Raw genomic sequence first — 15,908 nt, 5'->3', positions numbered from 1 at the left:
GTTTGTCTTTCATACCTTCCATTTTGTCCTTTCTCTTTCTTTTTTATTCTTTCTGTTAAAGAAAAGTTATCAGAACAATCACCAAACTTTAGTTCATGTTACTAAAATGAACTACCAACTTAACCATAGAATACAAACTAAGAAGCAGGACAAGTAAAGAGGATTTAAATTCCATATTCAGGAGGCAGATTTAAGGGAAATATGTAATTTCACTAATTTTTTAAAATAATAAATTTTAAAAGTACCGTACTTACTAATTTTTATAGTTAGTTTATAGTGTTTGTGTTTTTTTCCATTATGTTTTAGGCGTGGTGGCAGACTATGTAATATATCTAGTAATCACCACAAAAAGTCCTTCAATGCTTTGATTAAAATCTGTTACTAAATTAGTAAGTAATTAGTAGGGAAATGCTGTTCTGTTGGATTTTTGGATTTTTTTTGTAACTTGCATCTTCCCATTAACAAACTACACAGAAAGCTTTTTGTCACATTTAAATCTTAGATGTAGAGTGTAATTTGTTTAAACTAAAGCTGTAGTAGGTTTTGAATCATGAGGTAAATTAAGCTTTCTGTTTGAGAAACTTTGAAATTACAATGATACATTGGAAATAGAAAAAAACATTTACAAAATCTAAAATTATTTTACCCAAATATAACTTATCTACTTGTTTCCAATTGTAAGTTTTTGTCTAGAGGAAAATGGGTCTTGTGGAAATATGAGATATTGTGTTTGGAAGTATTCTTACTGCTACAAATTTCCTTTAAAGGGGTTGACTCTTTTATTACTTGTTTAGTGGTAACGTCACGTTTCTACTAACAAAAACTCCTTTAGGATTTGGGTTTGGTTTTTTTTTTTATAATGGATCTCTAATTGTACAAGTAAAAAATCGAAGTGTTGCTCTGCAAGCATCTGTCAGGAATAGCAACATCATGAGAATATTTTTACAAATACTGAATTAGGATTTTATGTTCTTGGAAGGTCTGCCTGTTGAGGCCACCGTATGATTGACACATTGTCCTACCAGGACTGTAGCGTTTGCTTTGATAAGGAGTAACTACTACATCTCACAGACTTAAAAGTGTATAAGCAGTGATGTTACCTAAGCAAGGAGTATAATAAAGGAGTGGACCCTCCCCTTCCATAGCTGTGTGAGAGTCTCTCATGCATCAGTTTACCATCGTTTCATTCCATCCATCCAGGAGACTACACAGAAACAGAGAGGACTATGTGGAAAGAAGTGCTGAGTTTGCAGATGGTTTGCTCTCAAAAGCTTTGAAAGACATTCAGTCTGGAGCACTGGACATAAATAAAGCAGGCATACTTTATGGCATACCTCAAAAAACTTTACTTCTCCACTTAGAAGCCTTACCAGCAGGGAAGCCTGCATCTTTTAAAAACAAAACTCGAGATTTCAATGATAGTTATTCATATAAAGACAGTAAAGAAACTTGTGCAGTGCTGCAGAAAGTAGCCTTGTGGGCAAGAGCTCAAGCAGAGCGCACAGAAAAAAGTAAACTCAATCTACTTGAAACCTCAGAATTAAAATTCCCAACAGCTTCCAGTTACCTCCATCAGTTAACTCTACAGAAAATGGTTACTCAATTTAAAGAAAAAAACGAAAGCCTACAATATGAAACTTCACATCCTACTGTACAGTTAAAAATTCCTCAGCTACGAGTAAGCTCTGTTTCAAAACCACAACCTGATGGTCCTGGTCTGCTGGATGTTGTGTATCAAGTTTCCAAAACCTCTCCCGTCCTTGAAGGATCAGCTCTCCAAAAACTGAAAAATATACTCCCTAAACAGAACAAAATAGAATGTTCTGGGCCCATAACTCACTCAAGTGTTGACTCTTATTTTATACATGGGGACCTCTCTCCTTTGTGTCTTAATTCTAAAAATGGAACAGTTGATGGAACCTCTGAAAATACTGAAGATGGATTGGATCGAAAAGATAACAAGCAGCCCAGGAAAAAACGTGGCCGTTATCGGCAATATGATCATGAAATAATGGAAGAGGCTATTGCAATGGTAATGAGCGGAAAAATGAGTGTTTCCAAAGCACAAGGAATTTATGGGGTACCTCACAGCACTTTAGAATACAAGGTAAAAGAAAGATCTGGAACACTGAAGACTCCTCCGAAGAAGAAACTCCGATTACCAGACACTGGGTTATATAATATGACAGATTCAGGGACTGGCAGCTGCAAAAACAGCAGCAAGCCTGTGTAGATTACTTGTTAGGAAAATGTTTTTGTGTGGTGTGTTTGTGTGTGTGTGTGTTTGCGTGTGTGTGTGTGTGTGTGTGTGCGCGCACAGGTGTGTATTTGTATGTCTATATACACACATGTGGGAAATACAGATGCTCACTCTGACAGGAGACATGAAATTTTACAGTTCAAAAACCACTTACATGCCTTTTGAAAAAAGTTTTATTCAGGGTTTTCACTGTGGACAGATTATATAGTTGCTTACTTCTGATAGTTTGTATTTAATCCTTGTATAAATAGGTGAAAAAGATTCAGGTTTTCTTTAGTAGTCAATAGCATAAAGCGTTGTGGGAAAACAAGTAATTGTCAAGTGAAACATTTTTATTGGTGAAAGACCACTCCAGCCATTCAGTTGAACCATCTTATGATGGAAAGATGATACTAATCGTTTGTAGACATTTTAATATAACATACTTACAGTGATTGTAAGTATGTCAAACAACCAATCAAAGTTTAAATAGAGACCTATCTCCATACTAAGAAAAATTAATATATACAGTATTAGTACACTGTAGTGCATTCTATGAAATATGAAATGCACTCAAGTGCATCCACCAGGAATTGAAAAGAAAACCTTAAATTATATATATAATGAAATTCAATATTTATCATTTAATAGTTGATTTAGCAGGATGCTGGGGTTTATAAGATATATGTTTTTTTTAAAAACTGACACATGGTTAACCCCAGCAGCTATAGAATTCTTTAATATAAGGTGGAATACTAAGAACAAAAAGTAATTTAAATTTAATTATTAAAATAATTTAATTTTGTTTTTTATTTGAAAAATAAGCTAATTTGTAAGGTTAGAAAAGAAAGTTGGAATGCAACTTAGAGCATGTTTATAATGTGCACAGAAAAAGCTTGAGAATGATAATTTTGGTTTAAATGTGCTGGTTAGTTGATGTTATGACTACTTTAAATTTTAAGGATTGTAATACACTCCTACTATTGAAAAACCTCAGTGTAACTTTAATATATTTGCTGCTGTGACATTTCAAAACATTTTCAGTTTATCAAAATGAATTACAGATTTCATTTTGGTGGGCGAAACATTATCATTTTGCTAATAACCAAATTTGCAGTTTGTTCAGGGTTTTGAATAGATTTACAAATATTTAACACTGAAGCTGTTTTGAACTTTCAGTAATGTAAACTCTACTAATTGGGTAGTTAGAAGCTGGGCAGTGCATTTTAACTTTTACCAGACTCGTAGAGAGACCAGTAATTTTTATATAGCAGTTTAAAAATGTGGTCAGAGTATCCATGTTGGTTTATGGAGTATGCCGTTTTAGTAGTAAAATATTATATTATAAAGCATGTGCCTCCATTTAAAGAATGGGGATTTGCTTCATATATTCAAAATTCTCTGAGTGCCCCTTTTCTCTGTTAAAATTCAGGTTTTAATCATTTCTCTAAGCCACTTTTTGTAAATCCAAAAGCTGAATTTAAAAAAAAAAAGTGCACCTTGTCAAATACTTGTGTTTTTACACTTGTGTTTGTGTGTATCTAATAATCACATATACATATAATACTAAAGAGATTTTCAGCTATTACATTTTAAAACTGCTTACATATGTTTAAAGAAACTGAAGAGTGGGAACTAAACAAGTAGTTATTTGGTCTCTTAGATCTACACTGAACACTCTTTAGCTATTAATGTTACCTGCATAGTAGGGTATGATGAATCCTCTTGCTCTTTTCTTTTCCAAGAAAGTATACATAATAGATTGCAAAACAGCAGACGTCAGGGTCATCTTTCTTTTTAAAGAATTAAGCCATATTTTGTGAGGGCCAGAACTTGGATTATTTAATCTATTACCCCTCTTCCCACTAAAAAACAAAGTTAAAGATAAAGTAATGTTTCAACACAATTTTATTGACCTCTTTATACAGAATTTTACTTGCAAAAATTTGGGGGCTTGAATGCATTACATAATATTTGTATTGTATTGAGCTTTTTTATTCCTCACAGTATATTTACATTAACAAATTGATTGAGAAGTTTATAGTAAAGGGATACTTAACAGAACTCTTTTATATCATTTAAAAGATGACCTGACCAAAAACTTTACAGGATTCATAAAATCAGGGATCATTTTGCTATTGACTTCACAGTGATCAGTAGTTTTATAGGTAATATTATAGTTAATTTGCAGCATTTTAGTACTTGTATTATTTATTTTTGGTCAGAAATAGTAAATTAAATATTTTTTGATAGTTTATAGGTAATAACCCATGACTTTTAAAAGAAACAAAGTGTTTCTAATTATTGAGTTAACTTTTGATTATACAAACTAGGAAAGGCAGGGAAATTTATGGGTTCCCCTTCTCCCCAGTGATTCTATTAAGATGTTCTTTATGTTAAACTTTCAAAGTACTTTATGAATTTAGTTACCAGTTACTATTTATCAATTGACAATTTTCTGAAATATCCAGTTTCAGCAGACTTTTAATGAAGGTGAAAGCAAACCTTATGTGCTTTCTACTTATTTGAATGTTCCTCAAGTATTTTATATTTAAAAAAAAAAGAAGGAAAAGAAAAAAACAGTGCCTCTGTTTTTAGAAAACTACTGTTCAGTAAAGGTGTTTAAACCACTTCTGGTAGCTAATGACAATTTTATATTAAATTGTATACTAACTTTAGTGAGACTGATTTTTTAGTTTACAGTACAAATACTTGTATTTGTTTTTGAATTGCAGTATTTTCATTGTCGCAGTAATTTAGTAAAACTCTGTGCTGCCTTGATTTTGACAGATTTTGTTAATATAAACTGATTGTTAGGCAATTAGTTATATTTATGCATAAATCAATTGCACTATAATTCATGAATTATTTATTACAATATTTTCTAATGAATTCATGTATCTGTCTTGTGTTGTAATGTACTGTAATTCTGTTCCTACTTTGTGTTGTTATATATCTAAATCTGATTGTATGAATTTTAATTGTTCAGTTAACGTGTTTCTAGGTTGTAATTTGTAGTAAAGCACTTCAATGCTTTTGCACTTAAATTTACAACACTGTTTGTGTGTGATTGATTTACTCATTCAGTAAAAGAAAAAAAAGAAAAGCAAAGAAAAAGACTGACTACACTGACTTCTTTAATCATTTTAGGAAGCAATTTTATTAATATTAAATATTAGAAATTGACTTTCTCCAAAACTGTCTCAACAACAAAACTTGTAATGGGCAAAACGGATAGTAACATGGAAAGAATAGGCAGGGTGTTTTGGTTTCTAAATCAAATAGGAAAAGGTTTGAAACTTTCTTAGCATTCAAAAAAAGGCATCTATGAAAGGTACAATCTTAGAACTTTTATGTAATCATTTGGGAATAAATTCTAGATTGTAGACGTATGTGTATTCAACTGTTTTTTTATATTAGGTTTCATATATTGGGTTTTGAGATTTTAACATGCATTAAATATGGAAAAGAATTTTGAAGACAAGCATATTGTGTAGTTTTATGATTTGAGGACTTAGTTATCTAATAACTGAATCTAATCTAATCTGAATATCTAATTAGGAACTTTATTAAGCTATTCTTCATATAGCATTAGGTGGAAATTACTACCCACTGTGGTATTTTTTAAATGTCATTAATAGAAGTAATAAACTGAATAAGAAACTCTTTTAAAAGATAGATATCCTTAGAATGTCAGAAGAGAAATATAAAAATCTTGTGGTGGTTTTCAAGTTTATTGCAGCTCAGAATAGTTAACACTAGTCATTAGTTTTTATTATTTTACTTGGCTTTACTAATAGAAAAAATCACTTAAGCATTTCAGGAACTATTAGGCAAGCATATTAATCCTTAAAATACAGTGTAATGTATTTTCTTTAGAACCATGTCAAATCTCTGTTTAACTGGTTAGTCACAGATATGTTTACTAGGCCATAACATAACTTAAAAAAACTGTTGAATTGTGCTTATCAGAACTTTTCTGGGTTTTCATTTGCTTATGTGAAAATTATGTTCAATTTGCTGAAAAAAAGCATAATTTTATTTTTATATTTATATTTGATAGCTAACATTTCCTCCTGCCTTTATTCTCTACATATATTTTTTTAAATGATCTAATATTGAATCTTGGGAGTTAGTTGCATCATTTTACACTCCCAGCCATGATAAAACTTATGAAAATTTATTTTCAGAAAGGAAAAGTTACAGGGGTCATGTCCTATTTTCATCTGTCTAGAGGTGGCAGTGGATTTAAGAAGTTTTATTGTAATTTCGTATCTATTCTCACTTTGATAACTATTTATGTTAAATCATATGCTAGTTTTAGTGAAATACTGGTTGAATCTAGTAAAGTGCTGTCGTTTTTCCTTGAAAAAAATTGATCTAATGTTCAAAATTTGCTTTGGTATTTTTCCTATTCAAATAACAATTTTTATAAAATGTAGATAAAATATTGCATACTTAACTGTGAAACAAATTAAGTGATATTTAGGGAACAAAATAAAAAATTCACTTTTCATTTTAAAAGAAAAATTCTCTAATTTTTAATATACATGAACATAACCTTTTATTAAATAAAATACATTCTTCTGTAGCAATTCATAATCAGAATATCCCAATTCCAACCCTAAATTTTTACAAACCAGGAGCTACTAGCACTAACAAATATAACAAGTCAGGAGTGGGAGGCTATTTTCATGTACAGAGTTTGGTGATATGTTTAATTTAAATGGATACTTTTCTGAAACAGAACTCTTTTATATATTTTATCTTCTTACTGCTGGTAGTTGGATTTAAAAAAAAATTTAGATTTCTACATTCGTTGCTAAGTAATAATGAGCCTTAGCTAAAATTAAATGTATATTAGTTTCTGAAGTGGACATTTTCCATTTGAAAATAAATAATTAGGTAAGTAATGCCTTTAGTTTCAATGTAATTACTTTAGTATTTAAAATCAATTAAAAATAGATTTCATTTTTAAATAGCTTAAATTATTTATTTTCTTAATAGGTTAAAATGCCTGGAGCTTAATCTTAGAAAAGATATTTTGTTATTTATGAAATCTAAATCCCTTAATTTTTCTTGTGACAAAGCTTTTATTAATAATTTTATTTCCATTACCTTGAAAAAATATATATTTAAATAAAGATAAGCTTTTTCTCATACATCTTATTTTTCTTATTTGCAGTAATACAGACTGATAATTATCAAAATAACAAAATGTTTACAAAAAATTTAACTCCTGGTGAAGCACTTTCCATTAAATATTCTTAATATATTCAAAGAACTAAACATTAACAGTCTATAAATATAGTCATATCTATAGTCATCAGCTTTTATATCACAAAATTTGGGCTTTGTTTTGACTCATATTTTCACAGGAAATTATCATCAGTGCTTCATTATATTTTTGCTAAACAGTAATCAAGATGCCATTATTGCAGCTCTATAGGAATTAGGAGTCCAGCAATATCAAAATATCTTTTGTTCAAACTCTGTTAAAATTATAACTCCTTATAATATTGATATTTTTACTGTAATTCATTTTTTGTTTGATTTTTATTTTTAGTTCAACTGTTGATGCAAAATCAGAGGAAGCTACTAAAATGGAAAAAGGAAAATCAGCATTAAGCAAAGTTTTGGAATCTTTGTGCATACATCACCAGCAACAAGTTTTGGCAATGTTGAAATTTCTAGTCCAAGAGCAGAATGCTGCTTCTCTTTGCTGTTGTAATACATCTTATACTGTGTCTTCAGAATCTCAAAAGCCTCTAATTGAAGATGATATACATGGTCTATTCTGTCATTGTGAATATAGGCTGGCAGAAAGAGGGTGTTTACAAAATGAAAGACAAAGCCCTGGTTTTGTGCCTCTGCCAGTCTGTATTAAAGATTTACATTGTTTGTCTTGCCAAACTGTAACTATTGAACACATTAAGACAGTAGTGAATAGAGGAATTGCAAACAGTTATACTTCTCACAGGTGCTGTTCTGGACTGTTTCCAAACATTCACTCTACAAAATCGGCCTTTCATACTCCTTTTTCATCAAGGGAAGTACTCAGTGATGTTTCGGTTAGTCTTGAAGATATTTGTAGATCTCGAAGTCCCTCACCCCCACCATTATCACCTGTACAGACTGAAGGATTTGAAAAATTGAAAGATGTCATCTCAGAGCTTTCAGCCTTAGAAAATAACAGACTTGAAACAAACATTAACCAACCTCCATTCCTCACACCAGCAGAAATAAGTAATGACAAATATGATCATGAAGTTAAAACACATAAAACCAAAATATCCAGTAACTCTGATTCTTTGCTCTTGGAAAGCAGCAATAATTGTACTACAAATCATGAAAAAGGTGAAACTACTGTAATTTTTCAAGATTTAATGGATCGTATTAATGAAAAATTAAAATCAATAGACACTACAGATACGACAAACCTTATAAAATTATCTAGCAGTGATTGTAATACAGATAATGATTTAAAACTGAGAGATTTAATAACTTCCCTCTTGCATAATGCAAAGGCCAGTGATTACAGTTTTATGGAATTACTGAGTCAACATGATAAAAAGCTAGAAAATAAAATTATTCAGACAAGATTTCGAAAGCGTCAAGAAACATTATTTGCAATGCACCACTCTCCTGATTCACCCATGTTTAGAAGGCAGGCTTTACAGATAAAAAGAGAACTTGCTAGTCTTGATGAAAACTTTGTAAGAAAAAAATGCAGTGAAAAATTTTCAAGGAAATTGGTATGCAATAATGTGATACTTTCAACAGACAAAGAAGAATTCTATAATTGCCAAGGGCCTTCTTTACAAAATTCTAAAAACCTTCAAGACAGCAATCATGCAGAAATATCATTTTCACCAGATTATGCATTACAGTCCTTGCAACTACCCCTTCATAATTTAGATACTAACTTGGCTTTTGACACATTTTCAGAAAGCTTCAAAACAACTATTCCTGAGAAAATGAGCATAAGAAATTCACAGGAGAAATCTGCAGCTGGAAAAAGTTTTTTGCAAAATCATGAGAATTCAAAACTAGAAAATACTCAAACTTCTTTGAAATGTGATGTTCCTGGACTTTTGAGCAGAACTAAACGAAATATTGTGCCTCCAGGATGGTATTCTATATATGTAACAAATAATTATGTTCTCAAAAAATCCCCTAAGGCCAAAAAGGTTTCTGAATCTACAAAAAAAAAAGATCAGGTGAAATGTATTCAAACTGAAAGCTCACACAGTATAGATTTAAACAAAATTGCAATGAATTCTAATTTACAAGTTATTGTGGAACGTTTGGAAGATACAATAAATATGGCCAAGAAGTCTTGGAATAATCAGTCATTGTTGGAAGGATATAAAGCTTCCAAAAAATTGAAAGAAGTTGATGGTGAGGATCAAAATGCTGGTGGAAATATAACTCTTACTGTAAGTAGAATGACATGCAAAGAGCAGAGTTTATCAAAATCTGTGGCAGTATCCAGCAATATCCAAAGCAATCCAATAGATTTGAATAACAAAAGACTGGATAATCTGAAAAAGTCATCTATTTTAGATACAGGTAGCTTGATTTCCTCTGTTGAGAATATACCAACAAAATATGAAGCCACCAAAAGCTCTTCTTTTTCCAATTATTCTAGTCCTATCAAACTTATGTTTTTATCTGAGGTTAAAAGCAGTGAAGGAGTCAAATATACTTTAACTTCAGTCAATAATTCTGAATCAAACATTGATTTTCCTTCTTCTGAAAAATGTCCAAACCATCATATAATTGGGAAAAAAACAGAAACAAATGAGGACATTCCAAATGCTAACTTGGAAAATGTTAGTTCTAATCTTAGTGGTAGTGACACCCTTCAAAAAGAACTAAAATTAAATTGTGCAACAGAAACAGCAGAATCTTCTGAAATGTTTATCGATCATACAAATAGCGATAGGCCACAGGAAGAACCTATGGAAAATTCAAACAGTGCAATTGATTCATCTTTTAAAAGAAAACCAGGTAGACCTAAAAAAATAGGTCCGCAGGTTGTGAAACAGATTAAGCGACCAATTGGAAGACCACCCAAACCGAAAACTGATCAAACAGACATTACCATTTGCCAAAATGAGTCCTTTAGTGCTGGAAAGAAAAGCCCAGAATCTCCCCTATCAGAAGTAAAGGAAGGTATTTATAAAAAGACTATTACTGTAACTGTTATTTATGGAAGGTCAAGAAGAACTAAAAGGCATGTTTCTGAAGGAAGTGTAAGCATAAGCAATGTTACATCTTTAAACAGTAAGGTTACTGATTTTCCAACTGAATGTAATAGTCTCAGAAATATTAGAGAATTTGAACTTGACACGGGTGAAAGAATAAGTGCCATTTCAAGTTTGACAACTGAAAGTGAGATCTTGGGCTTTGAATATGTTAGACCTATCAAGAACAAGTCTGTGATACCTCAACCTTCTAAGAGCATTGTTCGACCAAATCAGAAGCCTTTGGCAATAATTAGGAAGCCTGGTAGACCTGCAAAAGTGAAAATTTCTGGTATATCTGTAACTATTAATAGAATTTCACCTCAGGAGAGAGCAGTGAGTATTAGCAGCTGTTTACCTCCTTTAGAACAAGAGACTATATTGGAAAAAAGTTTGCCTGAAGAAAAGTATGCTTCTCAATGCAATAAGATGGATACAAGGCACGCTGAAGCTGACCTATTCAAGAATGGATCAAAAAGTACGGTTGCTGCTATACCTTTGAGACATTCTATTAGGGACCGAAAACCATCTCTGCATTTCTTACATTCATTAGCTTCTTCTAGCTCACTTATTTATAGAAATACTCTGCTTCATAAATCATATAAACTCCATTTGCAGAAAGGCAAAAGTCAGAAGGAAAAAAATAGACAGTCAAGGTTAAAAATAGCTCCCAAAGGTACACCAGGAGCTAGAAATTTAAGGAATGCAAAAAAATGTTTGGAAGATAAATTAATACCCATTTCTGAAGTATCTTTGGACCCTATAATTTCATCAAACCCTTTGCTCAGGTGGTGGGCTGCTTCTGCTTCGAACGATTCCTTATTAGAGGCGTTAAATAATAGATATGAGCAAATTACAAATGCTTGGGTACAAGTCAGTGGAGATGAAGCTGAAAATTATGTTCATACAAAAAGGGAAGACACTGAAAGTAATAATCTCAAAATAGCAAACCCTTTGGAAACCTGTCTTGTAGAACTTGAAGTTTCACCTGTAAAAATGCTTTTTCAGAAAAAATATGATTTGAATGAACTCTGTACCTGGTTTATGCAAACGACAGAAACACAGTCTCTTTCACTAGTTAGAAAAGCAAATGCTCGAAACCCTTTTGAAGTAATAAATACCAGAGGAATTAAATTAGGGACCAAATACTCTGATTTTAATACCAGCCCCTTCCGAAAGCACTTTAAAAAATTTGCACTATCTTCTCCTTCAAAATCAGGGAAGTTGCATCTACTGCATAAAATGGTTAGCTCTCCACTCTTAAATGTGAAAAATAATTTAACACTAGGTAGATTCAAAAGAACTGAGTTTAAGAGGTTGCGACATGAAAGGTGGAGAAGAGAGGGAAAGCTGCACAACCACGGAACAGTTAATTGGATCTCTAAAAGGAGGAACCTGAGATTTTACTGCCAGAACCAATTTTTTAGTAAGACTGAGGGAGGACCAAATGCTGATATCCCACTCCAAGGAAAAAATGCAATAGGTAATCAGTTTATTTTGCCACCTGAGATCAGGAATGACTTTTTGCAACAGAGGGTGGCAGTGTCTGACGTTAGGACACATGCTAGTTTAGAGAATAAATATAAGTCGGAAGCAAAGGAAAATGGAACAAATTGCAGCCAAAAAGATTTTGAAAGGGGACCAAGACTAGGAAATGTATGTCCAAGTAATTGGAGGTCAAAAACCTTAAAAGATTGTAGAATATTTTTGAGAAAAATCAACTACCTTGAACACAGAAATACTTTCAAGCTAAATACAATCATTTACTCACCTGAATCTGTTAACAGTGGAAGTAATCAGCAGACTCATATGGAAGAATCAAAGCGCTTTACCTTAAGATCCCATTCTGCTAGGCAAAATTCTTTTAAAAAGCAATCTAAAGAAATAGAAAATGCTAAGTCAAATAGTCCTGCAGCTGATAAATTTCCTGGCCAACTTGACAGTAGTAAATTAAATAAATGTGTTAATTATGACAAGACTCCTGATGGCTCTGAAGTTCTTAGCAAATTGAAGAAAAGAAAAAGACCACCATGGAAGACCACAGAAATTTCAACAAAAAGACATAAACGACAGTCTTGCAACAGTGGACAAATGGCAAACTATTATTCAAAATCCCAAGTAGGTAAGTTTTTCTCTACTTAATTTTAAAGTTTCATTGTAGGTGCCTTGAGTAAAGTATAAGATAATGGGTAGAAAAGAAACAGCTGATTGAGTTTTCATTTATTTCCAAAATATTTGGACAACCTAATTTCTTGGCACCTAGTATGAAACTCGTGAAATTAGGTGCTGCTAAATGTACCAGTGCACTTCCCCACATATAATGTGTCCAGTATTTCAAGCAAATTAAAATATATTTAGTAGAGACATAGAAAGCCTCTAAATGTGTACCATTAATATAAAAGTTATATTATCTACTTTTGCATTTTATCTAACATAATCTAATATAAAATACAGAAAACAATTTGATAGATAAATATGCCCAAGTAACAACCTAAAACTTACTATACTACAGATTAATTTATGTTTATCATCTGATAATAGCTTTGAGATCAGACATGTGGAAAGAAGACTCTGTCTCATTACTAAATCAATAAAGGCTGTAACATATATAATAATTCTAGGATATCAGTCTCACATTCACCATTAAGTCATTATGCCCTTTGGTACTGCTTTGTGAACCACTTTAATACCCAGCTTATTTAAATAGTGTCAAAGAACAAAATTTTTTTTTCAACAAATCAAAACTTGTTGAATAGATTTATTCCTTACTAGACTCTGAACTAGACTGCATGGATATAAAGATGAGGATTTATTTCAAGAGATAATCCATAGCCTATCTAGGGAGAAAGTCATATATAGATAATTTTAAGGTAATGCAAACTGAAATTACTTTATCAAGCAGTTATATGCTTTTCTCTGTTATACTAACCTGACATTGGTGCCTCAGGGAAACTGTTACTCTTAGAACCTAGCAGAAATAGGCTATGAACACTAGTTGCTAATGTAGCCACTTCTAACTCTGCTTATTGATAATTCAAAATAAGTACAAGTATGGTAGTGCTTGTAGATTTCTTTCTTGACACGAAAGAGTGCCAGGTACACTGGAAATTTAAGGATTTTTTTCATGTGATTGCATTGTTACATTGTATACTTTAGGGGATTTTTCTGGGGATTGGGGAGGTATTGGTGACTTTATTTTTACCTTTTAAAACATTTTTACAAGTGAAAAAAGTACTATCAGATCTTACATTAAAATATTAAAAGCAGTAATTAAACTTGAATTTTCTGGCCCCCTAGAGTCAATTATTTAACTAAAGAGGTAATTTTAAAATACCTGTTTCAATAATTTCTAACATGCAGTGATTAAAAATTTTAACTAATTCAGTGATTAAAATTTTAAAATTAGTCCCCATTCTGAAACAAGAATCAAATCTAAAGTTATACTCTTTGTTTTTTACCTTCAGGATAACTAAAAATAACATTATAACAAATAGTATGTCAGGAAAAAAAGGGAAGCCTGATGGTGATTTTTTTTAAAAAGTCACCTAAAAATATACACACATCTTTTTAAAAGACTGTCATGAGTGGAGAATAAAGTAGTGTTTCGTTTTTAACTCTTTATACCATCCTCATTTCATGCTGTTTGAGTTTACCAAAGGTAGTTTGCATTAATTCATTTTACAAAAGAACTGTATTTTGTCCTTTCAGCTTCTTAGCCATTGTATCTTCCTAAGGTCTAAGTATAAAATTTATTTTAATATGATTCTTCATCGCACTAAATATTAGGTTACCCTAGAAAAATAAGATGGAAGATGCCTAATTATTACTTTTCAAATTAAGTTCAAAATCATTTTGTATTATGTAAAAAGAAAATTAGTATTAGAGCAAGACTTGTTTTTACATTTTAAAAATTATTAGTACTATTTTCCTGTTCTGCTTAAAGTTTTATTTATCCTTTACTGATAACTTTCCTTCTTTATTTTTTAACATTCTTTTTTTAATCAGACATTTTTGTAGAGTTGTATTTGACACAATATTTGTTATATTTATCTAATTTTTAAATGTTTCTTGAAATATTATTTTTTTCTCATGATATTTGGTATTTCATATTTCTTTTTGCCTTTTTGGAAATGACACTAAAATTCATTATTAGTTTTATATGTGTTCTTCTTTTCATAGAACAATTAGTGAGTGGAGACTTGAGAGACTTTTAACAATAGGACTTTTCTAGAAAGATTCTAGTTCAGTGTATATAATGTATTATAGACTATTTCTATTGATGGAAAGTTTTGCTTCTACCATGAATGAATGTCTTATTTTTGTACATTTCAAAATTAACTGTTCAGATATAGTTTAATACATAGGAGTTTTAAGATTTATACTTTACTACATTTGTATTGCTATATATCTGTAGACGTGGAAAGGAGGAAGAAGAAATACAATTCCATTCTATTCTTAGTTCAATATTTAATGAATGCCTACACTATGCTCTTAGACATGTAGCAGGTTCAAAAAGTTCTCTTTCTATTTAAGTAGATAAACAAGACCGACATCATTTATTTATCCAACAAATACAGTGTATTTTATGTTTTAAGAGGGATAGTATATGTTTTAATGTCTAAAGGGTTAAAGTCATGGTTTGTTCTTTCACGGAGCTCATCATCTCTTGGGGAACAGTGAATAGGCAACTCCAGTGGAAAGATGAGTGCTATGATTGCAGGGGAGGTGGATTGTAGGAGCACATGGGAGGGAAATTGAACCCAGGTTTGGAGAATTGGGCAAGGATTCCTATATGGTTATATCTAAGCTGAGATTAGAAGGGTGCCAAAGTAGTAGAAAGAAGTTGGGAGAGTGTCTCAGCAAAGTAAAATGCTTGTGGAAAATCAGGGTGACAAAAAGGCTTGTTTGGAACACTAAATAATTTTGTCCAAATAGCTGAGTCATAAAATAGGGATTAAGGATGAGGCAGGGTATGAATGGGAAAGTGGCAAAAGATGAAGCTACCTAGGGAAGCTTCGTCCAAATTGTACGTTCATAAAAAAAAATAATTTGAGCCCTAATAGTGACATTAATGGAGAAGAAGAGATGTCTTTGAGAGAAAGTTCTGTGAAGTAGAATCAATACATCTTAGAGAGTAGAGGAATAAAGGATGACATCCGAGTTTTTGGCTTAAGTATCTGGACAGATGATAGTAATTGCACTGAGGTATAAGAACACTCAGGGTATTCGATTTTAGACATAAGGAATTTGAGGTATTCAGTGAGATATCCAAGAAAAGGTGTTAGGAAAGCAATTAGTTAATAGAGCCTTTTTGCTCAGGAGAGAAGCCTGAGCTAGAGATAAAGATTTGGGTATCAGCAAGTCATCGAAGCCATGAGAGTGGGAGAGATCATTCAGGTGAAATGAGAAGAGCCTAGGAT

The 15,908-nt window shown here is 31.7% G+C and overlaps 1 protein-coding gene across 4 annotated transcripts in view; it reads left to right on the top strand.

Annotated features, from left to right (window-relative positions):
- The window catches only part of LCORL (ligand dependent nuclear receptor corepressor like), a 141,296-nt gene that overhangs the window by 112,303 nt on the left and 13,085 nt on the right, over nt 1-15,908 (top strand). For 2 of the 4 annotated variants that reach the window (XM_006775852.2, XM_015571824.1), the window contains exon 6: nt 7,806-12,606. In XM_006775852.2, the coding sequence (XP_006775915.1) occupies nt 7,806-12,606 (4,801 nt within the window). Of the gene's footprint in view, nt 1-1,200; nt 5,784-7,805; nt 12,611-15,908 lie in introns of those variants that run through there. The other 2 variants (XM_006775853.2, XM_006775854.2) reach the window with 2 other exon arrangements.

This window comes from Myotis davidii, unplaced genomic scaffold, assembly GCF_000327345.1.
Source record: "Myotis davidii unplaced genomic scaffold, ASM32734v1 scaffold204, whole genome shotgun sequence".
NCBI lineage: Eukaryota > Metazoa > Chordata > Mammalia > Chiroptera > Vespertilionidae > Myotis > Myotis davidii.
This window is presented reverse-complemented; position numbering and strand designations above follow the sequence as displayed.